Raw genomic sequence first — 26,445 nt, 5'->3', positions numbered from 1 at the left:
GAGGTGATGACATCAAGAAGACAGGTCACAAGTCTGAGTTTATAGTCATTACACTTACGTTGGTATGGCTTTTCATCCACTCAGTATGATCTTATGACCCTACAACTTTACAACCTTCCACTCTCTGGGCTTCATAGCACCTCTCCACTCTAGGTTAATCATTTCTCTGCCATTATCTGCCAAGAGTTCTTATCTCTTTTGCTGTCACTTTATAACAGGGTCCTCTTATCAAGCTGTACAAAACCACGTGACAGTGCCAAACCTATCACAGGTTCCAATTCTTCTGATTAGAGACTATCATGAAATGGGATACATGGTTTACAGCAGGTCACTAATGCTGGAAAAAGTACAGAGTCCACTCAAAGACATGCTTGTTACTTTCTGAAATCTTGGATAACTTTTTGTTGTTGTTGTTCATCACACCGACTTTCACTGAAGGTTATTATAGCCTGGGTCTCAAGGCCAGAAAAGTTTACAGGCTGCACCTCTTCTGTGCTCAATGCTGTACACCTTGCACCCAAGTGTACCGTATATTTACACCTAATAATGTCTTCTGGTTCCCACACAGCCATCATACAGGAATCTATAAAACATGGACTTACATCAGTTGGTAAGTAACAGCTTTTTAACTGTTTTGAAGACGCTGCATAAATATATTAGACTTGGGGCTGTCCAAACTGAAAAAATAATTACAATTGGACAAGCCAACAAAATTGATTAATTTGCACGTGTTAGGCAAAAAAAAAGAACTTTACAATACAACGTAAAAATGTAAGAAAACTGACGATTCAGTGAACAACACTTTTCTCCAGAGATAAAGTGATTATCAAATATATAATCAGATAATTAATGATATCTTTATCTACAACAATTGCTAATAACTGTGAAATTGCGTGTGTGTGTGCATGTATAAACATTTGCAAAAATTAGATTAAAATTGCTTCTCGCCTGACTATTCTTGTTGAAGAAAACCTCAGGAATGTTCTCAGGTCTTTTCTGTAACACACATGTCAAACGCAGATTCTTTTTTCATAGCTAAAAATGCAGATATAGTGTCATTCAGTGGGGGTGGGCTGAATAATAAAAGTCAGTTAAGGCTTCAGAGCAGCAAAGAAGTGAATACTTTCAGTAGCATATGGAATCAGCACCCACTCCCCATCAGAAAGCCGGCAGGGGCCGGTTGCTCTGGCTTGCAGGCGCGAGGGGAGTTGCACAGGCTGCTGCCCCGGGCTGCCAGGGCTGTGGTGGCTGTGGCCGAGCCCCAGCAGGTGCCCCTCCCTGCCACCTCTCTACTCGCCACCTCGCACTTCCTATCTTGGGTCGTTCTGCCTCTCACCAGACGCCGGTCGCAAGGTGCTTGTGCTTTGGCAGCATGATAGCATGCCCTGCCCCATCAGCCTCTGCCGGGACCAAGGAGGGCTAGAGAAGGCTTGCCAAGGGAAACCTCTCCTTCGCGGAGCAGAAAGCTCCTCACAAGCTGGCCCAGCAGCTCTCCAGGTTCCACAGCCCAGGGTTTTGCAAGGCTGTGCAAGGCTGGTGCCTCAACACAGCAGTTTATGGCAAGGATGAAAAAAGGGAGCTTCGGCCTTTGTGTTGGAACCAGGGCTCGCTCTCCTCCTCTTGCCCCCAAAGTGCGTCGTCACATGGCAGGCGAGGGGCTCAGCCTGAAGCTGGGTGTCATATGGGCACCTTGCCATCAAGGGAGGCTCGGGACTGTGGGGATGGAGGGTGCAGCAACAGCTGCAGGAAATAGCTGCAAACATAGCTGAAACCTGATCTTGATCTCCTGGGTGGAGCTGTTGCTTCTCTCACAGGGAAGGGGCGGGTGCCCAAGGGAAGGGCTTCCATCTCCGACCTGGCTGTGTCACAGGCAGATGGCCCCCAGGGGGTCTCTTCTCACCCGCTTCACCTGCTATACATCTTGAGCACGAGAACGTGCCCAACACCGTAGTGAGGTTTGCTGGGCTGCAAATGCTGGGCTGCAAATGGATGGCTGGAGGATTAATGTCCCATGGATCACACCAACAGGTCCACGACCACCTGCCTCCTGGCCAGCTGTGCCTGGTGCCAGCCCCACTCCAGGATGGGCTCCTGGTGCTTCTCCTCAGAGGGAGCCATGTGGTCCCTGTGGCAGTGTTGTCGGGGTATCCCATCCACAACAGATGGAGGGCACAAGGCACTCATGGCCTGTTGGACATGGCTGTGACCAGGGTCAGGCCATACCTGGGCCAGGAGGGCTGATCCCAGCAAAGCCACAGAAAATTTAAAGCCAGAGACTCTCTGGTGCTCTTCCGTATAGTTCTGCCCCGAGAAACACGTGGAAAAGGGGGGCAAGTCCAGCTTCCCAGCTGGTCCTTGCTATCTTGGGTCTCGCTCTAACTTTTGCTCTTTCTGGCTGCCAGGGAGGGAAGGGTGTTGGGGGAGCCTTTGTTCCTTTCTCCTCAGCCTTCATCATGGGATAGTAAAATAATAATACACCTTATGTGTCTGAAGAGTGGTCACTCAAATAAAGTTTCTTGGGGCGAAAGGATACAACCCAAGCGGAAGGGAAAATAAGACATTCTTATCTGTCATATTTGGACAAACTAAGTGCCATTGTCATGCTTTCCAAAAGACTGGCAGGTCTGAGTTCCCTAAATTCTGTAGATATGAGAAACAGAGTGGTGGGAGACATAAGTAAGCAGAGCACTCTTGTCACCATACCTCCAAAATGCACTCGTACATGTGCTGTATGACAGATATACCAGGACAGAATAGCAAAGCATGGGCCAGAAAAAGCAGGTCTAAATCCTGTTAAACTCTTCGAAATCCTGCGTGCTCTGGGTCAGGGGGAGGATTCTGCCCTTGCGTAACACTGCAGTCAAAGGCCATCGTGGCATCCCTGAAAAGCTCATGTAACTCAGCATTGTAAACTGATCACCACACACCTGTAAGGGTTAAATGTAACCAGCACCCCCCGGCAGGCCTCTGCTTGGAGGTGGGGGAACCAGATCGGAAGGAGATGGATTCTGTTCTTATTTGCACTTGGAGAGTATTTCTTCAGAAGAAAAAGCTGTTCTCCCAGGGTACAAGTACAATCAGCAGCGGGGCCAAGTGATCTTAAGAATAAATCCCATCCCTGGGCTTTCATCCTGTTCTTGCCAGCATCTCCTTCATATTTTCCTCTCTAATCAGAGGCAGAGCAGGCAGACTTGTGAGGGCGTCCCTGCCATAGCCTCTGCAGCCCTCCACCCCGCCAGCCCCTCAGGCCAAGGGCACTTGCTGCTTCCCACCCCAGTGGCTGCGAGGTGCCCTTGTCAGGGAGCACCTGCTTTGCAGATTCCCCCAGTGCATTCACCCATGTAGGAATAAGTTAGTTTTTGATATAAATCGGTGACATGTCACAGCAAGAATGACCTAGCTTTCTCCCAGCAAGGAGGGCCTCATCCAGCTCCCATGAGTGCAAATCAGACTCCACCGATTTAAGTGGCAGTGGATCCGACCCTTGGAGAGCAAACACAACCAGCCTGCAGCAAGACTGTGAGTGGGCGCTACCCATTGTTGGCACCTGCTTTTAGGTTTACAGTCATTTAGTCAAAAAGGCAGATGGAATTCTCAAAATCTTAATAGTACATCCTGTCTTCCAGATGAAGAACATCATATGGACTTAGAAAAATTTTTATAGAAGTAACGTGACTTTTTTTCGTCTACCAGGTTCCAGGGCAATACAAAGCTACTTGACTAATTTTATTTTTCCTCTAATCAGCCTCTTGTCTTAATGTCATTAGGGACACCATGCAATTTTTATAAGCATTATTTATTATTATTTAAGAGAAATAACTGTTTCATTATCTTTAAAAAATTGTTATGTAAGGAAAAATAATCATTTGTGGCTCCTTAGTACGAAATACTTCAGCTTGTCTAATACTCACTGCCATCTTAATTTTAATGTACGTCCTCAGGCAGGTTATCGTATTATAATTAGTGCTCTTGAGGTTGGCAAGGTTTGGTTTTCTGTATTATTATTTTTATTAGAATGCATATGTAATTAAATTTCATATGGTTAATGAAGACAGCAAATATGATCTTTAAAAGTTTGGATTAGGATTTTGGCCAGCAATGATGCAGGCAAAGCTTCCACAGCAGTGAACAGTTTGGGGCTGTGTGAGGACTGCAAGATATGAGCCATAGGTGATTTTTTCATAACAGTGAACTTTTGCTGTTATTCTTTACTTTTATCAATTTTCCTCCCATTAAATACTTTTCCCTTTGTTATACTGCAAAGGAGCTGCCTACAAAAGGGGCAGTATTTACATTTACACACGATTTTTTCCAGTTAGTCTGATTTTAAATACACAAATACATGAGACAAAGTAACAATGATGATGTCTGTGGTCTCCAGAGGAAGACCTCTAGTGCTGGCAAAACGCCTCCAGCCACTGGTCCGTGTGGGTAATTTAAAGGTCAGCTCTCAAATTTGTCTTTATATAGGGTGAAAGGGAAGAATTATCCGCAGCAGGCGTTGTGTTTGGCTGCGTTGCGAGGAAACCTGTTACAACTTCTCATGCCAGATTATTATTACTATCTAGAGTTTACTCACATATTGCATGAGTATATTATATGTATTACATAGATATGCAAGCTTATACATTAATCTATATTAATACATTCTTAATACAATGGACATGCACATGTACACAATCCTTATCAAGAGTTCTCAGTATAAACTATGCCTAGTTTATCTTCGCATGGTTTGTTTTATGATTCCGTGCTTATGTGTGGAGAAATCTTGTATGAGAGATATATATATGAGCTTAAAATTTTTTCATTATAAAGATCATATATTAAATTATTTTTGAATAAAGTTTTCCAAGTTTCAAAACATAACTGGGGGGAGGAGGTGGGGGAAGGGGAGGCAGACCTAAAACATCTCTTTTTTTTCCACCAACAGATCAAGGTCAGTTGCCTCAGCAAAAGAAATTTCATTTTTAAGCCTGTCTGTGCAGGATAGAAATCAATTATCTCTTATGATACAGAGAACAGCGCGCAGCCCTGACAGGAGCCTTGCTTTATATACAAATACATTTGCAGATCTGTTTCCAGACCAAGCTCTAGCTTTTTTAACTAGATGTTCCACACTCGGCTCCAAAAGGGCAGCACAGGCAGAAACAAAAGAGCCTCATCAGAAAAGTAACTAATTATCAGTGTCGGGCAGGGGCGGTGGGTTCGCGGCGGCGGAGGGGGAGCGCCGGGACTGTCCTCGGCGTCCCTTCGGCCTGGCCCCGCGGCGGCTGCCCCCAGCCCCGCACCGCCGAGCACCGCGCCGGGCAGCGGCTCCTCTTCTGGGCGGGCGGGAGCGGCGAGGAGAGGAGCCCCTGCGTTAGGATTCACCTCCTCGGCTCCCGTTAGGGAGGGGAAGCAGCCACCCCCGCAGCGGGCAGGAGCGATCAGAGCGACCACGCTTTCCTCGTCGCACCGTTAGCGGCAACAGGTCCACGCAGTGCGGAACTAGAAGGCGTTTTCCCTATGGAAGTAACGTAATTTATGGAAGGAAAAAAAAAATCCAGCAGAATTCCTACTTGCAAAACTGGATCTTTAAGTGTCCTAATGAATAAAGGTTTCCACGCGGCAGCGTGGAAAAGGCTGCGGCTCGCTGCTGATACTGATCCAGGGAACCCCTCCCGCCAGTTCTGGGCAGGGTTCGCCGCCTTACGAACGGCGCCCGGGGGCGCCTCAGCTTTCGCACACCCCCGGGGCTTCAGCCCTTCCACGCCTTCCAGTTTGTTCAGCAAAATGTCCGTCAGAAAGCTGCCTTGCACCAAGAAATCACTAACCGTCCGTACCCATACGTGTGCTGCCTTTCTGGCGGGCGGCCCCGCGGGGGGGAGCCCCGAGGCGGGGCGATGGGCCGGGAGGCTCGGCGATGCCCTGCGCCCCGAGCCGGGCCGGGCGGAGCAGGCAGCGGCAGGAGGAGGTGAAGTGTTACGACACCTCGCTGATGACTCACTTAGCAATAAAAGAAAGGCAATCACAGAGGTGCTTTACCACCCACTTGGCCCGGCGCACTCCTCACTCCGGAGTCTCCTGTAGCTTTGCATCGCGCTGCTGCCAGGTGTTTATAAGGCAGCAGTGCATTCCAGCGTGCAGCAGTAAGCTCGGCCGGGTTTTAAAAATAGCTTCTCGGTCAATAATTGACTGTTTGGAAATGGTTCTCTATGTCGGACCAGAGAGGCTCGACATCTCCGTAAGGCAACAGTGAATGATTCGCAGCAGAAAAAAAAAAAAAAAAGGCAATAGGCTTTGGAAAGTGATCCTCTGCGGTGTGCGTTTTACTACACAAAATATTTCAGCCTGAAGCACCCACTCTGTTTCGCTGACAGTGGATCAAAAATAGATACAGGGGGGAAAGTATATTTTTGTGTTTGGGGTTTTTTGGAGTTGTTTTTTTTTCAGTTCTCTAGAGAGGATAATTTACTTCCTAAAGCCTAAGTTGGAGGCACTAACAGCCTCCGCTCAAATGAATGCCTAGGAATTAAAAGCAATATTTCCTCGACAAAGTGGTGAGAGGAACGCATTGGCTACGGGATTTGGAAGGTTTCGAGGTACTCTCCCCTTCGTACTGTAGGGGTGATGTGGTTATGACAAGGAGTGGAGGGGGGGAGATTTAAGGTGAAAGGAAGAGAAGAGAAGAGAAGAGAAGAGAAGAGAAGAGAAGAGAAGAGAAGAGAAGAGAAGAGAAGAGAAGAGAAGAGAAGAGAAGAGAAGAGAAGAGAAGAGAAGAGAAGAGAAGAGAAGAGAAGAGAAGAGAAGAGCGAAGCGGGGACGGAGGCGGGGGGAGGGGGGAGGAAAGTAGAGCAGAGCCTGTATTGGATACACTTTTCCTGGTGTAAACAGTCCCGTAAAGCTGGGCGTGAGAGGTGTGTGAGGTGAAGCAGCAAACTCGCGTTATAAACTTTCCCAGCCGCAGAGGGGTCCTGCGCCTGCCTCTCTGCCACACGCTGCCTTCTCCGGGGCATTTCCCGGGGCCGCACCCGTCTGTGCCCGAGGCGGCGCCGTTCCGTGCCCGGGGCCGTGCCAGCCTGTGCCCGGAGCTCTGTCACCGCGCCGGGGACAGGCTGCGTGGCGGTGACTCTCGCCCCGCGCCTGGCTGAAGCCACCCGTTTCAGTGAGTGATTGCTCAGAGCAACTCTGGGCTGGCGGCAAACGGGAATGCTCAGCGGGAGAGGAAGAGGGACAGGATGCGGATTTCTCTCCTTCTGACATGCTTCCCTCTAAGTCTTTTTGATCGGCTTTGAATTTAGACTTCCCAGCAGAAAAGTTTCAGTCCTCCATTTATTTATTTATTTCATTTGCTTCTGCGAAGTTGGTCTTGAACATTCCCCCAAAAAGTTCTCTTTCGCTAGTTTGCTGGGAAGATAAACATTTTCCGGCACACTTTCCCGACACAAAGGTAGAAGGGAGCGTGCTATTTGTTGATCATCGAGCAGACCCTCAAAGTTGGAAATGTCCCTGCTTAGGGGAAAAGGCTTTGAAATTTGCCCAGGTTCCGTGGCCTCTTTGAAGCTGTAAGAAAGTGGAGCTTGCCTTGAAATATCATCACACAGAACCCTCTACCTTGAAAACAAAGAGGTGGAAGAAGCTTCAGATTATTTAAAATTAGACCGTGTTTTTTTTTAATGTAAATGTACATACATTTAAATAGGGAAGTATAAAATATTCCAGGTCTTGCCGCTTGTACTAATCAAGGCTGCTGGAGGCTCCCCGAGCCATCATCTTTTATAATTATAATTACACGCGTCAATCAAGACCTTCAGGCAAAGTCAGAACAAGGCAGGCAAACTCAGGAGAGAAATCACATTAAAAAAAAAGTTTGGGGAACTTAGTAAGGAATGGAGAAGAGATTAGAAGAAAGGGTAATTAAGGTTGCTCAAGGCAATCGTGAGAGCTAGAACTCCATGTTAAATTAAATGTAGCCACAAGGGACCAGGTATCATTTATAATATATACTGCCCTAAACTGTTACTTCAGAGAAATGTGGATGTGTAATAACCACTCCAAAGTATTTTCATCCGTAGCGATAGTTCGCGGAGTGGCTTTGCGATGTACAATTTGAACTCGCTCCAAACGCTTCCCTGGCGGAATGACATTAAGCCCACGAGTAGGAGCGAAGAGCCCGGGGACTGGTACTAGGGCCGTGTCCAAGAGGGAGTATTGGCCGGGGAGAGACGGCCCGGTCCGGGCCAGCCGCCGGCGGGGACAGGCGACCGGGATGCCCGCGGGGGCCGCAGCCCGCCTGGCCCCCGCAGCGCTCGGGCCGGTTTCGCCTCCGGACGCGAGGTTTCCTTCCCCGGCTTTCGCCCAAAACGCGGGTGCCTTTCCCGGAGCAGCAATAACGAGAGCGGAGGCACGGAGCGCCCCGGCGGGGCGTCGCTAAGCGGCGTGACCCACCCGGCGGCGAGCGGGAGGGAACGGACCGTCACTTTCCCCGACGGAGCCCAGCGAGCTGCAGAGCGCGGGTCCGGCGGTGCCCTGCCGATGTGTGCTAAACTTCCCACGGTCTGCCGTAAGTGCAGCCGAGCTGTGCTCTGACGACGCTTCTCCTGCGGGGAAGGGCTACGAGGAGGCGAAGCTCCTCTGCGAGCCGCCCCCGGGGTCCTCTGGCCACCCGTCGGGCCCGCAGCAGGCTGAAGCGGCCCGGCTGCAGGTTCGCAAGGCCGGAGGGCCGCGGCCCCGCCGCGCCGCGGAGACCCCCGGCCCGCAGCCCCGACACCCTTCCGGCGGGCGCCCGGGGGAGCGGAGCGGAGCCGCCGCTGCGCTGCGGACGCCGCCAGTGCAGAGCCGGTCCGGGCTCAGCGCAGGGCGATGCTACAGCGAGACGCCTGCCAGAGGTGTTGTTGGTAATTAGTGTATCTGATAACAACTTTCCAAGGGCCGAGACGCGGTCTCAGCCCGAGCTACTTCTGCCTAAAGACGAGGGCTTTCCCTCGGGATGGTTTTCGGCCACCCCGCCTTAGCCATCGCCAAATCATCGCTGGGAGCCACCCCGCTCCCAGCGCTCGCCATTGTTTCCGTCCTAAAACTTATTCGCAGGCGAACTGTTGAACTCTGAAATTATAACTTGAGAAATAACGTGTTGATACAGATCAAAAGCTCGCCTGCTTGTCCTCCCGCCCAAAGGGGAATGGGGTGAGAATGGTAAGAGCCCGAGAGGTCCGAGCCTCTCTGCGCGTTGGGTCCATCCCCAAAAATGTTAATCCCTGCACAGAGAAGGAAAGCAAGAGACGTTTTCTACTCCAGTGGTGCTGGTGTTGGGTTGGCTCGGGATCTGCACTGAATTAAGCAAAGCTCTCTTTTTCCAGTTACTGGATGCGAAAAGTTTAAACTGTCTAGGCAAGAGCACAGCTGAGTCCGCACTCTGCACGTGGAGGGCTTGTCCCACCGCTGGTCACCTTGCGATCGTCACAAATATTTAATAAGTTACAACAAGGGTCAGTTTTCACAAACTGACCGATGGAAATGCTATATGACCGATGGAAATCCCAACCGATGGGAAATGCTATACCCTGCGCCGGAGACGGTTCCGCGCCTCACTTTCAATCGGAAGCAATTTTCACTGCCAAATATTTTCATCTCTTAGTATACACAATGGAGATTAAAGTGTCAGAGGAGTACGGGCAGCCGAGCGCTCGGGCGGGGGGCTCGGATGCTTTCAAAGGTGCAAATATCGCCCATCCCGCACCGCTAAACCTATCTATGCGCTGCAGTGGGAGCTGCGCGGAGCGCCCCGGGCGCTCCCGGCGTGGGAGAGGCGGGAAGGGCAGCGGAGGCGGGCAGACCCCCGGCCCGGCTTGCCGGGCGGCTCGGCACCCCGCCGCATCCGGAGTCCCCGTCCCGCCACGCCGCGGGGTCACCCGGCTCTCGCCGCTGAGACACCCGCTTGAGAGAAACGAGTTCTTTGGGACAACTTGGAAACGAGTGCCTCTTGCTGCACCGTGAGCCGGGGAAGGGAGTCTCTTGCTCAAGCGGTGGCTCTGTCAGGGCATTGGATTTTGTGCAAACGGTGCAACTGGCACCGACAGATTTCGCAAGAAGTTTAGGGGAGGGAGACCCAAAAAGCCAGAATAGGTACAGCGAGCTCAAGCGCGGCTCCCTCCCGCTTTACTCAGGCTCTAGGGCTGCGCGGCGGCAACGTGGCCGCAAGGGCTGGGGTTCTCCAAGCGCAAGGGTTTCCGCTGCCTACCCCCGCCCGACCGGAGGGAAGGCGAGGGCCGGGGTCACCGCAGTCGCCGCTGTCCGGACGGGGGAATTGCCCCGCCGGCCCCAGGGGAACTGGAGTGGCGTTGCCCGCCAGCAAGGAGGCACACAGCTGGAGGGAGGGCAGGCGCAGCCCGGTTCGGCGGAGCTGGCGGCCCGTCAGGCTCCGCTGGGGCCGGGAGGGGTGGCTGCATCCCAGGCCCCCCCACCCCGCAGCCCTGTTTAACAACTGGGCAGGGGGTGAGCGCGCTGGGCAAACGTGTATGCTCCTGTGCGTGTGTGTGCGGTGCGTGTGTGTGTGTGTGCGCGGCGGGTGTTGCTCGTCCCGCCTCTGCCTTATTGGCTGCAAGGGTGGTGTCGAGGCCCCCCTTCGCCGGAGCCCCCCGCGCCCTGCAGCCCCTGGGCTCGAGGAGCGCCTCCCCGCGGGCCCGGGGCTAGAGGTCCCGACTCGGCACCTCCGCACTTGTGGCGGGGGGAAAAGGGGGAGGAGGAGGAGGAGGAGGAGGGAGGAAGGGAGGAAGGGAGGAGGGGGACGGGGGTGGGAACCCTGTCCAGCAGCATCAGCGGCGGCAGAGCGCTCCTGTGCACTGTGCCGCTCCGCATGGATCGGGGCGCCGGGCTGCCGCCGCGCTGAGCCCCGGGCGGAGCTGCTGCGGGCTCCCGGGGTTCCTCCTTCCTCCCCGGCACCCCCCAGTCTTCCTCCTCCTCCTTTCCTCTCCGCCCCCGCTGCTTGCAGCCCGACTACCGCTCCGCGGCTCCCCCAGCCGCGGGCACCCGGCGGCGCTTCCCGGCGGCCGGGGCCGCTCGTTGCTCCCGCTGCAGCAGGGCAAGGGCTGGCGCGGAGCAGAAGGAGGGAAGAGGAGGAGGAGGAGGAACAGGCAGCGGCCGCCGAGCGCCTCTTGCTCCAGCTAAATCTGTGCTGCCGTGTCCAGGTGCTGGTGTCGCGGACGGACACGGAGCCCCCACCCCGGCCCGCAGCCGCCTTGTCATGCTGCCCAAAGTGGAGACGGAGGCCCTGGGACTCGCCCGGTCGAATGGGGAACAGGGGCAGATGCCGGAAAACATGCAAGGTAAGGGGGGAAAGGCACGGCGCTACCCCACCGCGCACGCTCGGGCCCCCCTCGGCAAACAGCCCCTTCGTCCTGCCAAAAAAGTTTACGGCTGCCGACTGCGAGATCCCCCTCCGCCGCCCGCTCCGCGCCTCGTCGCGCCTTTGCCTTCGCGGGCCAACTTCTAGCGTGGGTCGGGCGGGCACCGGGGACCGGGCCACCAGCGCCGAGGGGACGGCAAGACCCCGGCCAGGAAGTGCAACCGCGGCCGGGAAACCGTCAGGCAACTGGCCGGCGGGAGTCTTCCCCCGGGTGCAGACGCCCCGCCGGTCACTGCTCGGGGACACCGTCCCCGCTGCAGATCCGGGGGATCCCGGTCTCGTCCCCGGTCCGCGCAAAGCTGACTCGAAGTTTAGGGCAGGGGGAGTTACGCGGGGAAGTCCTGCCGAGCACCCTGTGTGCCACACACCGTCCCGAAACGGGGCCCCGAGGGCTCTGTCCCGCGGGTGCGGCGCCCGCAGGCACAGCGCAGGTGGCAGCGGTGGTGGTGCGAAACTTCGCAGCAGAGAGCCCCGACGCCGCGGCGGATTTGCGCCCTTGCGGGGTACCCGGGAAGGCAGCAGGATGCCCGAGCTGCCACGGCTCTGGAAGTGCCTCTGTGGGACGGGACGGTGCCGTTGCCGGTACCCTGCACGGGGCCCGAGCGCTGCGCGGAGGCAGGCGGCGGAGACCCCGTCCGAGGGCCGCCGCGGGGGGATCGGCTCCCTGCGTCGGAGTCGGCAGCCCGGTACGCGGGCACTGCCCGCCCCGCCCAGCCCTGCGCGCCTCTCCCGTCCCGTCTGCTCTTTCGAAATTATTCCCGTCTCCTGTCGGGAGCCTGCTGGGGACCGGGGGCGGGGTGGGCCGGGGGCCTCGGAGGTGCTGGGGGCGGCCCGCCCGCCCCTTTCCTCGCCCGCGGAGGAGGCTCCGTGCCAGGTCACAGCTCTCGGAAAACCCCTGCTTTCCCACTTGGTTTTTCCTGCGAGGAGGGGGAACTTCGTGCCAGCGCCGGGCCCTGGAGCCGCGGCCGCGGGAGCAGAGGGGAGGGCCGGGCCCTCCTCCTCCTCCGCCCGCGGCCGCCCCGCGTCCGCCCCACGCCGCTGGCAGGCGGCGATTCCCGGCCGTGCCGGGGTCGCTTTGGAAACGTTTTCCCGGCCGTGGGCTGGCGGGTTAATGCCCCCCGCGCTCCCTGGCAAGCTCCCCCGAGCGCCGGGCGCAGCCCCCTTGCCCTGCCCGAGGTGCGCTCAGGTCCCGCGCCCCAAGCCGGACACCCGGTCCGGGGGCTTTGGGCGGACTCTGACCGTCCCCGTGTCCTCGAACTGTGGCAGCCGCGGGGTTACCGGCAAAGAGGTGCCGCTGCGATGCCCTGCGCCTCTCGCCTCGCTCAGGAGCCCTCCGCTGCCGCCGCGCTTGCCGAGCAGATCGGAGGTTTAGCAGCAGGGAAGGGGAAGGAAACCGGCCCCGCGGTGAGCGGCGAGGTTTCTTTTTGGGAATAACCAGAGCGGCTGACTGGGCTCTTTGTGGGGGGAGCCCGGCTCGAGTGACCGCGCACTGCGACTTCATTCAGCTTCTTTTACCCCCACCTCGTCCTCTCCTGACGGCCGGCTCCTCCCCGCCTGTTCCCCGAGCGGCAGAAACTTCAAGTGGCCCCGGCGCGCAGGTTTCCCGCCGGTACCGGAGGGCGCCGGCTGGGCAGACCCCAACCGCATCCCCCGAGGACGAGGGTCCCGGCCTGCTGTCCCTCAGCCGACCCGCGGGGAGCCGCGCCGACGGGGACTTAAAGCGTCTCCCCGGTCGCTGCGGGGACCGCTGTCTGCGAAAGGCGGGGACTCGGGCATGCAGCGCTCGCCCCACCGGCCGGGGCAGGCGGGGGAAGCGAGCTGGCTCGGAGGGGCGGCGGCCACCCTGAGACAACGAGTTCGAGGGGCGCGGAGGACGTTGTTTTAAGCTGGTTTTGCAAGTAAGTAACTTGCATTTAACGCGACGCAAAAAGTGCTGGGTCTGTAGGATACAAGTTTAGGCTAAGTAAATATTTGCGGGATGAAGTTGAAAGAAAACTTTAAAGGAAACGAACTGAGTTACTTTAAATACACAAGTGACACTTAATCTTTTCGTTCTGATTTTTTAAAGCTTGTCCCTGATCATTTTTGGATTTAAATGAATTCATTTGATTTGTGATTCCAAAACCTAAGGACTAGGTTAAGGGCACTCTGTAAATATAAATATCTAGAAGATAAAACTGAGCAGCTGATGGTTTTTGTTCCACTTGCTAAGTATCATGCAGATTTGCTGTTGATGAAAAGTTGCATGTCTCAATGCAAGCTGTGTTTTTAAAAAGAAAACTTTTTTTCCCTTTAATTTGCAGTGGTGTGTTTAAGTGAGCTTTCTCTCTAGATGAGAACAATTGCAGAAAATTTGAGTCATTAATGTAAATTCTAATTGAATGTGCTATTTCTCCTTTCCCCAGTGTCTCAGTTTAAAATGGTGAATTACTCTTATGATGAAGACCTTGAGGAACTGTGTCCAGTCTGTGGAGATAAAGTGTCTGGGTACCATTATGGACTTCTCACCTGTGAAAGCTGCAAGGTTCTGTTCTAATTACTTCATACAAACACAAGTACACCAAAAAAAAGTTTCAAATATAAGCAGAAAAAATGATAATTAAAGAAAACAGATGTGTAATAATTTAGCTTAATTCTGATATGTTTCTTGTTACTTTCACATAAGAAATTAACCATCAGAAAGCTTTAGGATTTTGAAGTCTCTTGGAGAGATCTCATCTGCACAAATGGAAACAACCTGGACTGTTTTGCATTGTACTTTTGTCGTTGCTTTTAAGTATTTTGCTGTTGTGAAGTGATGTAGTTCTAGAACAACTTTCATTCCTAAATGTCCTAAATATCGATTTTAGTTGATTTATATACATTCAGAGTATTCTGTTCCTCGAGGATAAAGTAGGAAAAGTATCCTCAATACAGATCAGCTTTACAAAATCTAATGCAGCTTTCTTAAGACTTTTTCATCCTTCAATATTACAGCCTAAATTTCTGTGACTATAATGACCATGCACTTTTTTCATACAAACTATAACTTTCAGAGCTCGCCTGACACAAAAAGTCAAGTAACTAATGTATTACTTGTTTTAGATCATTCATTAATTTGGGGAATAAAATATTTATAAATGCAACTTATCATATTGGAAGATGAATGTATCCGCATGGTTGTATTATACTAAAGGGTTTAAATACTTAGGAATTTATTACATGTAAAATTTGTCATGTAAATTTTTTTTTAAGTTCTTTATTGTTGTCTAAGTAATGCACTGTAAATGAAACTCCTTTGGCAGAACAATGCAATTTAAAATATTTAGTTGCATGGGAAAATTAACTTAGCACATTATATTTTCATTAAAAAATAATCAATGAGAAATGAACAAGCACTTATTATGCCTCTAGCATGCACCTCTGGGATGTACAGTAGCCAGAGGTACTCTGTATTTCTGTTATCTTTGCAATAGTGTCCCTACTTATTTCATGTAAAAGTACTTTAAAAGGAAAAGTTTAATAATTTTGCAATGATTAAAGAATACAAAAGGAATTAGTCAGCTTCACTAATACTGGGGCACAGGAGACTACAGCCAGTCTTACCAAGCTTTGACATAAATCTATAAAACAGCACTAACACAAGAAAACCTTTTCTGGAGTCTGGTGGTTTTCTCCTGGGTACATCTCACTGTAATTTAAAATAAACTACGTAACTTCATAAGTGCATGAGTGGTGTCTGAAAAATATATTACAGTGATTTCCATAAAATAAAATGCTGAAATTCGCTATTCAAGAAAACTAGGCTAACTTTTGTATCTGTCATACAGGGATTCTTTAAGCGAACAGTCCAGAATAACAAAAGGTACACATGTATAGAAAATCAGAATTGCCAGATTGACAAAACACAGAGAAAACGATGCCCTTACTGTCGATTTCAAAAATGTCTAAGTGTTGGAATGAAATTGGAAGGTAAGAAGTATAGTCTTGCTGATACTGTCAACTATACTATAGATTAATTTTGAAAATTATAGCATTACATGTGTTATTACATGCTATTTTATTTTTTAAAATGCTACATATTTATCATAGTTTTGAAATTACAGTAAAAGGTGATTTGTGTGCTCAATGAAATTGTTGCTTTATAAAAAAAAAATCTAATGAGTAAATGGTAAATCACTAACAACTAGTCAAAACCATAATCCATTTTTTCATATATGTATAAAAGTTGATATTTCAGTATTTTAGAGTTTGTGAAAGAATGGATCTAGATAAAATAGTTTTGCAGCTTTTTAAAAGACCTAATTTAGATTAAACATAAAATATGTAAGAAGTGCCCAGATTAGGAAAAAAAAAAGCGCCGTTGCTATGCAGAGTGATCTGCTTTTATTTATATTTTATCTAGGGTTGTTTTTTTTTTAAATATATTCTTCTGACAATAAGGCAGAAAATAGAGAAACAGATAAAATAAGGGGTTTTTTTCCTCACACTGACTTGCCTTTGGGATTAAGGAATCAAATAATTTCTAAAATTGTGTCCTATATTTTGTGATCCTACACCTGAGATGCTATTACAAATGAAAGAGAATAAGGGATTTTGAAGTATACTTTTTGACTTCATTTCACTTTCTCATGTACAGAGAACAATGAAAAGTGTACAGTACCCTTTGAGACAACTGAATGCAAAATTATCATCAACTTGAATTTGAGAATCATACAAAGTTCATTCTAACTTTGATACATAAAATATTAAAATTCAGATTTCACAGCAAATGACATTTCTGCTTGACCGAGGACAAGCTCCTAAATTCCTTATTCTTACAATTGTACTGAAATGGCATTCATCCTAGACAGTTAACCGGGAAAAATCAGGCCAAGGAGGGCAACCATAAACCTTTAAGGGAACCATAAAGGCTAAGACCCAGTCACCTGAGTCTGGCACAGGAAAGCTACTGATATAACTGAAGATAAACAGAAAAATCAGCCTCCTGCAGTTTGGTGGATTCAATACTATTCTGTTTGCCCACAAGACAGAGCTAGCACAGACACACTGCACTAAACATCCTGAATCACTGCATGTTCTTCCAAATTCAAATAGTACAACAACAGGACGTTTGGAATCCTTTTCTCATTGCTGACATTAGGAAAAAGGATAAAATACATTTATCTACTCCTACCTTTAACTCCTCTCAATTGTTGACAATGGTACAGGACCAAATTTTGTCTTCTCCTGCGATTACATGCAGTTCATCTTAATTTCTATAGGAGTTATACAAAAGCATTTGCTAATCCAATTTGGCTGATAATTTTTAATTGTAGAATACCTGGGAGGGTACTATGTACACAGATTTAAAGTTAATTACATTTAGCAGCATGGTGATTTAATTACTTTAATTTCCTGCATTTTGCTCAAAATCAACATTCAACGGCAATAGCAGCAGCAGGATTTTTACTGCAAATTTAAGCAAAGTGCCTGTAGTTTTAAAGATACTCTAGAAAATGTACTTTAGGTTCCTTATCCACACATCCATACAACTTCTTTTCCTTTGTTTAGAAAATCGGAAGAACACGTGCTTCCATAATTGTAAATACTTGTGACATTTATATGTGTATTTCCCTGATAGCGATATATATAGCCTTAAAGTCTAGTTCATAAATTGCCATGGACCAAAAAAATCATTAAACGTTAAAGTCCTTATGATAATGTACAGTATTATGCGTATCTAGCATTCATAATAAATTTTTAATGTTCTACTAATCCCTAAGATAAAAAGCTCAAGAACTTAACCTCCAGCAGTCTCAGCAGTCTCAACATGTCACCAGGCTGTCAAAGGTTCCTCTTTCAATCTAATTGCCATTGGGCAAGGTGGGCTTGGTGAGAGCTCCTCGCTAGTCCATTACATATATACCATGGTGACAGACACTGCTGTGACAGAGACCACCAGTATGACTCCCAGGGCAGCTGTTGAGGTGGATTTGTTTTAATTATTTCTAATTCCAGAGATATTACAAGCCAGAACAGTGTCAATAGTTTCTGTTTCACTTCCACCTTCTATGTGGAAGGCAGCAAGCTGACAGCTTTCTCTCTGTACATTCCAACTGCAGCTAAACATTTCTGTAGAGCTGTTCAGCTAACTAGAAATCTCTTAATGTTTTACACCAATCTGAACAGAATCATCAAAAGGAAATATTTCCTTTTTGCCAAGAAAAACGTATTCCCCTTTATGACTACTGAACATTTCGCAATTTACATTTCAGATGTTTTGCTGCGGTGGAAGGCAGTAATGGAATGATTATAATGAGACAATGTGGTCCGCTGGATACGTCTCAGACAAATTCTGGACATCAGCCCTTGTTTCTTAATGACATAGTAGCTTGACATAAAACCAAACATACATTGAGATCTCCACATGATCCCATAGCAGGTGTGAAATTCCTGTAGCCAACCATTGTGTTTGTCCCTGTGTCCTAATCAATGTAAAGAGAAGTCCTTCTATGTTAGTAATATATGCATGTGATATTTAAATTACCAGAAAAAAAAGTGACATTTGTTAAGTCAAAATAAATCTTTTTCTTTAGGAATAGAAGTGCTACTTTAAATATGAAAAAAAAGGAGTTATACTTTTACATTTTTCTATGTCCTAATGTAAGTTTCATTAAAGACTGTTGATTCCAAGTTTTAATTATGATTTACCTCCTCCTCTCCCTCAACAGCTGTGCGAGCTGACCGAATGCGTGGCGGTCGAAACAAGTTTGGACCAATGTACAAGAGAGACAGGGCATTGAAGCAGCAGAAGAAAGCTCTTATCCGAGCAAATGGACTTAAACTGGAAGCCATGACTCAGGTGATCCAAGCAATGCCAACTGACCTGACAATATCCTCTGCAATCCAGAACATCCATTCTGCCTCCAAAGGCCTACCTCTGAACCATACTGCCTTGCCTCCTACAGACTATGACAGAAGTCCCTTTGTAACCTCTCCGATTAGTATGACAATGCCACCCCATGGCAGTTTGCAAGGTTACCAAACCTATGGCCATTTTCCAAGCCGTGCTATCAAGTCCGAGTACCCTGACCCTTACACTAGTTCACCAGAGTCAATAATGGGCTACTCATACATGGATAGTTATCAAACAAGCTCACCAGCAAGTATTCCGCATCTGATATTGGAACTCCTGAAATGTGAGCCAGATGAGCCACAAGTCCAAGCTAAGATCATGGCATATCTGCAGCAAGAGCAAGCCAACAGAAGCAAACACGAGAAGCTCAACACATTTGGGCTTATGTGTAAAATGGCTGACCAAACCCTCTTCTCCATTGTTGAGTGGGCTAGGAGTAGCATCTTTTTTAGAGAACTTAAGGTAGGTAACAATCTTACATTATAATTATCATTCAGTCAAGAAAAAAATACCATTTGTTACAATGTTGTACTTCAATCAAGAAAGTATGGTTTATCTCTTTTTTTTTTCTCCCAGACATCTCATTCTTAATGTATGTAGCTTGAAGTAGGCAGAGTATTACAAGGAGAAACTTGTAGTTGTCTCCACCTGAGCCTGTAATTAGCTGTAGCAAAGAGATTCAAGTTTCAGTTCAGCTCTTTTGTACTTTACTATTTATCACAACTGTTACTAACCTCCATAGGGCCTCACATGAGTTTTACTCCTTCTTTGTCAGTATTGCTCACTGTCTGGCTTGTATTCAGAGTTGTAAGCACAGCTGTTACATCATTTTGCATTCATTTATGTAATTATTTCATTACCTCATTTAACATATGGGGTAATGCCATTTTTGTCCAATATGTCCTTACATAAGCTCATATTTGGAATATTCACTTTCTTAGTACAATACTGGTTTTGTGCATTCTCGTGTGTGTAGTTAACCATGAAGGCTGAATCCTAAGCAGGGTACACACAGAACAGAAAGCCAGGAGGAAGAAGATACCTTAAGGACTCCTTTTGGTTCTCATCACCACTGATATATGCGGGATTCCTTTAATCTAGGCTGGCTACAATGACCTTTAGTCTCTTAATTTTGTTGGAGCACCCAAAAAATGCTCACGCACAGTGCTCTGGTGGCCAGAAATTCCCCCATTTGTGTTTCTCAGACTTTTTGTTAAGGCAATTTTGAGGTCTGTTGTGGTCAGGTCTGAAATTTTAAGCTAGAAATTTGGGATCAGACAATAGAGATAAGCTACAGTTTTTAACCACTCTCTTGATACAGAAATTAGCTCTGGAAGAAATAAAAGGTTTTCCGTCTCAAAAAAATCCTCAAGATGATGAACTCAAATAATTCTGAATTTCTCTATTGTATTGCTAGTTACTGAATCTCTGTCTGCTACACAGGGATGTTTTTGCCACAACTATTTGCTGCTGAAATCTGTTTTTTTGTGACCACTCATAATTTCTTGCTGACTACTGTCAAGCTGAGGGAAAATAATACAATATCCAAATACAACAATTACTGTAGAAGTTCACTGAGAATTGAATCTATATGATCAAGAACACAGAAGGGAGATCCCATTAAAAAGCTGCAGTCAGGACGCTTGCCACAACAATATTTCTGTCATAACCATAATGATGCGGACACATGAAATAAAGCCAGATTACACGAAAAGCAAGCTGTATATGTTGCCCATACAACTCCAGCTTCTCTCCAATTTTTCATGAGAATGGTTGCAGGAACCATTAAAAACTCAGTCTATATAAAGAGAAAGAAGGGAGGAAGTTTACGCAGAGGGGAGGAAGAAAATGGATTAGAGACAAAGACTGTCACATCTTTGCTATCTAGGTTGTTTGCGATTTTACAGTAAGCTGTAAGCCATGCTACCCATTTTAAATAATTTAAAAATGAAAATAGCAAACGTTACATTTCCAGTAGACTATGTTCTAAACATCAGGAACCAGATCTTTCTACCCGTATACTTGTGAGCACTTTAGTCTAGAGTAACCACGTTAAAAATCACTGAGACTTGCAGAACAAGATACTCTTCAGTGTAAGAATTTTTAAGTTATGATCTGCCTTAAAATTCCATTTATGATTAAAGTGAGAATATGAAAAGATATTCAAGCAACATTTAACATTTACTTTTTATGGTTCCATAGCTTAATCTATAGGCAGATTTTATAAGCATTCAACACAATGGGAATAGTTTCAGGGATTGTCTTCACCTCCAACCTCAGCTTGGATGATATTCTTCAACCAACATATATTTACTAGTACGGACACAAAAGATGCAGAAATTTGTTTCATGAAAATGCTGACCAACTTCCCTGTCTCTGGATGTATATATACACTACCATGTACATACATACTTCTGGAAATACATATATTCTAGAAATATATATAGACTCTCACATTTTTAGAAGGCATTGGTTTCATCTTAGTATTTGTACTCTTTACATCTTAGAAACGCAGTCAGTTTCATACCTTCTGGCATATCCACATCTTTTTTTTTTTTTTTTAATTGGATAAAATCAACTAAACTGCACAGCATTCCAGAACAATAACAACACACTTAGAAATCCATCCTCATCCAATATTTAGGGATCAGATTACAGAAAATGCCAAGAACTTAAAGCTTCTCAACTTCAAAAAAGTGAGATGCCCAAAACACGCTTAGATCAGACTCTACTTTGTTAACTGCACCAGGTAACACCATCTCTTTTTACAGCTGAGAGGAGAGGGTCAGAATTAAACAAAAGGTTTCCAAACCTTTCCTGAACACAGCTCTCTTCTATCCATCCATGGTTTCAGCTCCTTCTGACCAAGGTAGCAAAAGCAGCTCTTTCAGATTGCTGCACAGAACATAAACACCTGTAGGTGAGGGGAAAACAGACACCTAAGAATATGACAGAGAGATTTTAAATTCAGAAGGAGGGGAAAAAGCAATTGTAATAAAGATGCAACTAGATTTTCAGAACAGCTAACTGTGTTCCCTACCTATACACAGCTGAGAAGTATGTATTTGCTTGAGAAGATATTTTCCTATTATTCCTACTTGTCTAAACTTATCTAAATCTTGAGATGTCTTTCAGATAAGACAGGTGCATTAGCAGATTTCTGTGACTAAAATTTTAAATTACTCAACTAATTAAATAGTAAAAAAGTACAAATGTGATTTGTATTAAATTCATCATGATTTTGCCATGATAAGTGATGCCTTGCTCAATTTGTGAGTTACCAAACAGCATGTTTGCAATTCTTTACTGCATCCTTTCACTTCATTCTAAATTTAGTCTTACATGTTTGTCTCTTCAATTCATACAAAAGGGCAAACATTTTCCTTTCTGTTACTCCTAGAGATTTGTTGCTAACGGAGTTCAGGAGGGACTGAAAAGGAGGAGGACATAATAAAAAAATGCTGTCCCAGCCCATCAGTGGTTTAGGCCACATTTAACCTAGATATAATAACAAAAACCCACCAGTGAACTACATTTTTAAAGTTGACCCTTTCTCTTTCCATTTGGCTGAAAATTTAATTTTTTTTTAAGAGAGCTCAAGTGATAACAAACATGTTTTAAAACATTACTTCATGAAGCATTTATCAGCTTATGCTTATCATAATCTTCTCATCTGTCACTCTGAATTGTCAACACCTCTTTTGGAATGTTTTATACATGTAAGCATGTAAAAGGTAAAAATATTGACTGGGCAGAACTACCTACAGCATGCACTGCATTTTACAGAATTTTACTTGTGTAGGAATTTAAGTATGTAATTTAAGGCCAATGCTCATATTTACTAAGGAGCAGATCCTCTCATCTTCATGTTGGATGTCAGAAATCAATGGAAATATTAATGAAGCAAACTGGTTAGGATTAGTAATAATGTCAAAGTAAGATCCAAAGCAGCCAGTGGCAATCCACTTTGAATTTAACACCTGCTAAAATCTCAAACATACCTATCTGTTTTGTGAAGTCAGAATACTTTGTAATTAGTAATTACATCATAAGTTCTGTGGTTTTGACGTCACATATTATTTGCTTATTCACAATGAGAAATGTTTCTGTATAGTTTTTTATATACAGATGAAATAAGAATACGCAGATAACCTCCTAGTAGACTCATGATGATACTAATAGTAATGAAGGCCTTTGTTTGCTTTTTTGGAGTTGTTGAAAGCTCAGTAAATATAAAAGTAAGATATATCCATCCTATCCTCACCTAAGAAAACTCAGGAATGCCCTGGGGATGCTAGATTTGTAGCCAGCTGTCTTAGTCAGGTGAAAGGTCTTTGTACAAAGCTAAAAAGAAAATATTGCAAGAGTTTCTAGAGTCCAAAGGTTACCTGGCCCCAAGAAAGGATGCAGACAGTTCCACTGGACTGGTCTTTCCCCATCAGCCTGCATCAGGGAAAATTCAACAACTACTTCCAAAGCTAAGTACTCCTGAACCCATAAAAGAAAGAAGCCTCTGCTTGAGGCAGGAAGAAAACAAGACCTACACTGCAGAACAGTCCTCAGGATACTTTCTCCTGGCTGAGGATCAGAAAATTAACTAAATGTTGATAGTTACAAAAAAAGCACTGAAGGACTTGTGACTCACAAAAAGTATTACCTTGATTTATTTGGCTATTTTAGCGAGGATGTCATAGGTCAAAGTTCTATGTGAGCACAAACCCATTTAGTGAATGATTGCAGGAAGAGTCGGTGTACTTCATGTTAAAGCAGCTCATCCTAGAACTATTCACTGAGTTTGCAAATTTAGGCCATTCATTGATGTCAGACAGTATCAGTTCTGGGACAGATTTCTTGCTATAAGTATAAATTTGTCCATGCTCACATTAGCTTCAAATGTGGCCTTCAAATAACCAATGGTTTAAGCACATATCTCAAAAGGACCCTATCTATAGAACTTTTACTGTACTTGCTAACACAGATGTTTTGGCAGCTAATAAGCAAACAGGGGACTGGTTTTATATTACATATTCCTCATAAGCGCAACTATATTAGCAGAGTTTCAAATTATTTCTTAAAGAAGTGCAAACTTAGTGTGAATAGGATTAGCAGAACTTCTGGAGTCTCTTAATTTTTCCTGTAAAATGGATTTAGATAGATATAGAAACATAGTGCTCAATATAGCAGCTTTAATTTCAAATTTCAGTCTTAAAGTAATTAAATATCAAGAAATGCATAGAAAATAAGGAATTACAGTACAGGAAAACCATTATTAAATTGAATTAACACAGAACAGAAAAAAAAATAGGATTTTTGATGGTTTTTTTGTTGTGGGGTTTTGGGTTTTTTGGGGAAAAAACATCAGCAGTGGAATACCTTAAAAGTTCTTCTTTGGGCTCATGAAAGGTTGATATATTATTTAGACTTACGTTATCAAAGGCAATTTGATAACTTGAAGTGCTTTTGGACTTTGTAGTATGCGTTTATCAGGACAGAAAATGTAACTAACATATCTGATGAAATAAAACTTCTGAAGTGTTTTATCAATCAGGGAAGCTGACAGAAACTGAGATCCAGGACTCCGCTTAATATTAGTAATCAAATTAGTTAAGAAGTTGTCATGTGTAGCTGTTGATTTTTAGTCTGGCTTATGTGTACCTGGATCTGAAAAAAAATATTTCTCAAACATTTAAAAAATGTTGGGGAAAGGGAAAAGTGTTTCTCTTACACAGCCAAATAATTATTTGCTTTAGAATCATTAAAATAGTTTCACAAATAATTGCTATAAACAGAAGCCTCAGCAGAGAAGCCAGGGCTTAATGAAGCATGCGATTATACTTGCCACCTGTCTGAAATTTTTAGGGGAATACTCTTAGAAGTTAACTTCATTATTTTCTTCTGTCTCTCCTCTGAACAGAGGATGTGACTAAACGCTGTATTTCAGCATGCAGGCATGTCATTTTGCAGCCTTTCTAAACAGTTTGTTCAGTGCTAAGCCTTTGGCGCTTTTTCTACGGGTAAGAAGAAAGATGACGTCCTCCTATGCCCATTCATGTTGGAGCTGAATACTTAAGTTTCGCTCTGCTATCTGATGTTATTACCTCTGATAGCAGGAGACCGAGTTCAGTCACTCTGGATTTAGTCATTTTTCCATCTAATACCCAATGTTAAGCATCATGCTGGGACTAAGAACCATGCCCCTTGTCAATGTTTTTTTGAAAGGCTGCCACTTCTACACCTGAATGGATCTGCAGTCAGCAGTTTATTGTAGCAAACTTACACAGTTTCCCATAAATAGCCATGATGCAATAACAATGTTTTGTTACTTATTACAAGAGAAAATTTGACCAAGTAACAATTCCAAAAGCTGTCCAGCCCATCCTAATGCTAGTGACAAGCAGAGATATAACAGGTTGTAGAGTGGACATGTGGAATTACATAGCTACATCCACTCCTGCCAGATGGCCTGAGGCAGACACTGCAGCCTTGCTGAGAGCTACATTCTCATCTGTGAGTTGGAGGCATTTGTTACACAAAACAGAAGCTTAATGTTACAGTTTAATTTTTCCCTTCAAAGTCTAAGTTCCCAATTGAAGTTTGACAATTGTCAGCAATGACAGCAGAAAGATTACTTGGGTGTGTTACCAGACATATATAATATTGCTGTAGGGCAATATGAAAAAATAGTGCTCTTTAGTTCTTGCATGCTGTGGCTAGTCCTAAGTGATATTAAAGTGAATTCTAATAATGACTGCATGACTCCTGTACTGGCTAAGAAACTGAACAGTGAATGCTCAGCTATGTTATCATAATCTATTTTGTTTCCAGAACAGTATTGTAACTGTGATTTTCTGCTATGAGGATTTGACCCTTTTGCCAAATGATGGTGAGCACTTTGCACATTAAAAGTTAAACAATTCCAGTCCCTTGGAAAATCATAGATGTATTTCCTGGGTTTGCTTAAGAAAGTCACAGTTTTATTGGTAGAATGACAGATCTTCACTTGCAAAAAACAATATTTTGCAAGTTTCTGCCACAAAAAAGTGCCATTTTTACCCCCTGCAAATTATGAAATTTCTTACAACCAGGCAGTAAATCTTACTATGGGAAGAGAACTTGTTTCATTCAGATCCAGAGTTTTTCTACAATACCTGTATCATTCAGATCCAGCACTTGCGTACAATACCTGTATGATACTTCTGTTGTATGGGATGGTTCCCAGTTGCAGTGAAAGTTTGCTGCTATACATTTATCAAGGCTATTCAGATTTAAGGATGTTATTCTGTTAACCTGTAGCCTTTAGGATCACCTACAGCAAGGATGAAATCCTAGTCATACTGAAGTCACTTAGAGACTTCCTATCAGCAATACTGAAGCCCTATAATATAAATGGATGTTCTTCTATACTTTCATATGTAGAGGTAGGCTGCTCCAAATCAAGGGATGATCATCTTCGCACGTACAGCACTGTGGAGTCAATAGCTCACATAATCCACTCAGCAATAGGCTGAAAAATGCTGACAAATGACAAGAAAATCAGAGGAAAGTGTGATCGATGAAGAACGATTAAGAAATCTGAATATTCATAGCTTGATGAAGCAACAAATACAGCCATATGGCAGCCATGTAGAAGCACAAAGTCTGAACAAAACAAAGACCTTGGAGAGTGAGGAACTGTTTCTACCTGTAGTAGCACCAACAATATGGTTTGCACAACATTCAGTCATCAGACTCATTATTGGAGAATAGGCCTAAAACTGAGAGCTTTCGAATTCTGCTGTAAATTGTAAGATCACTCAGAACAGGTTGGAAGCACTATAGAGCTGTATAGGCACAGGAACATACTAAAGGACTTGTCTTTTCCATTTGCAATTTTAAAATTGTTATAAAATGGAATTTCAAATAGGGACAGTAAAACCAAGAGGCAGACTGCACTTAAACATCTATCTGGTATCTCTCTGTTTCCAAACTTTGGCCTATATGCATTAACAAGTAGATTTTCAGACTTCTAAACTAAAATAATCCACCTCTTGCCAAGGAAGCATGGAATTTTATGCTATCCAAAAACTTAGCCATAGATTTATTTATTTTTTTTTGTCATGCGTCAAAGCTATCATGGTTTGCTCTACTTCAGAGCCTCAAGTTACAAGACTACTTATAAAAGGAAGCAAAGCATAATTTCATGTCC

General features: G+C 45.6%; 1 protein-coding gene across 4 annotated transcripts in view; it reads left to right on the top strand.

The window, feature by feature from the left end:
• The first annotated feature begins 348 nt into the window (after positions 1-348).
• NR5A2 (nuclear receptor subfamily 5 group A member 2) overlaps positions 349-26,445 on the top strand; it is a 98,003-nt gene continuing 71,906 nt past the window's right edge. Inside the window, exons 1-5 of one of the 4 annotated variants that reach the window (XM_063344739.1) lie at positions 349-610; positions 11,166-11,303; positions 13,789-13,907; positions 15,193-15,334; positions 18,076-18,722. In XM_063344739.1, the coding sequence (XP_063200809.1) occupies positions 547-610; positions 11,166-11,303; positions 13,789-13,907; positions 15,193-15,334; positions 18,076-18,722 (1,110 nt within the window). In that variant the 5' untranslated portion in view covers positions 349-546. The other 3 variants (XM_063344742.1, XM_063344740.1, XM_063344741.1) reach the window with 3 other exon arrangements.

This window comes from Chroicocephalus ridibundus, chromosome 8 (genome assembly GCF_963924245.1).
Source record: "Chroicocephalus ridibundus chromosome 8, bChrRid1.1, whole genome shotgun sequence".
Lineage (NCBI taxonomy): Eukaryota > Metazoa > Chordata > Aves > Charadriiformes > Laridae > Chroicocephalus > Chroicocephalus ridibundus.
This window is presented reverse-complemented; position numbering and strand designations above follow the sequence as displayed.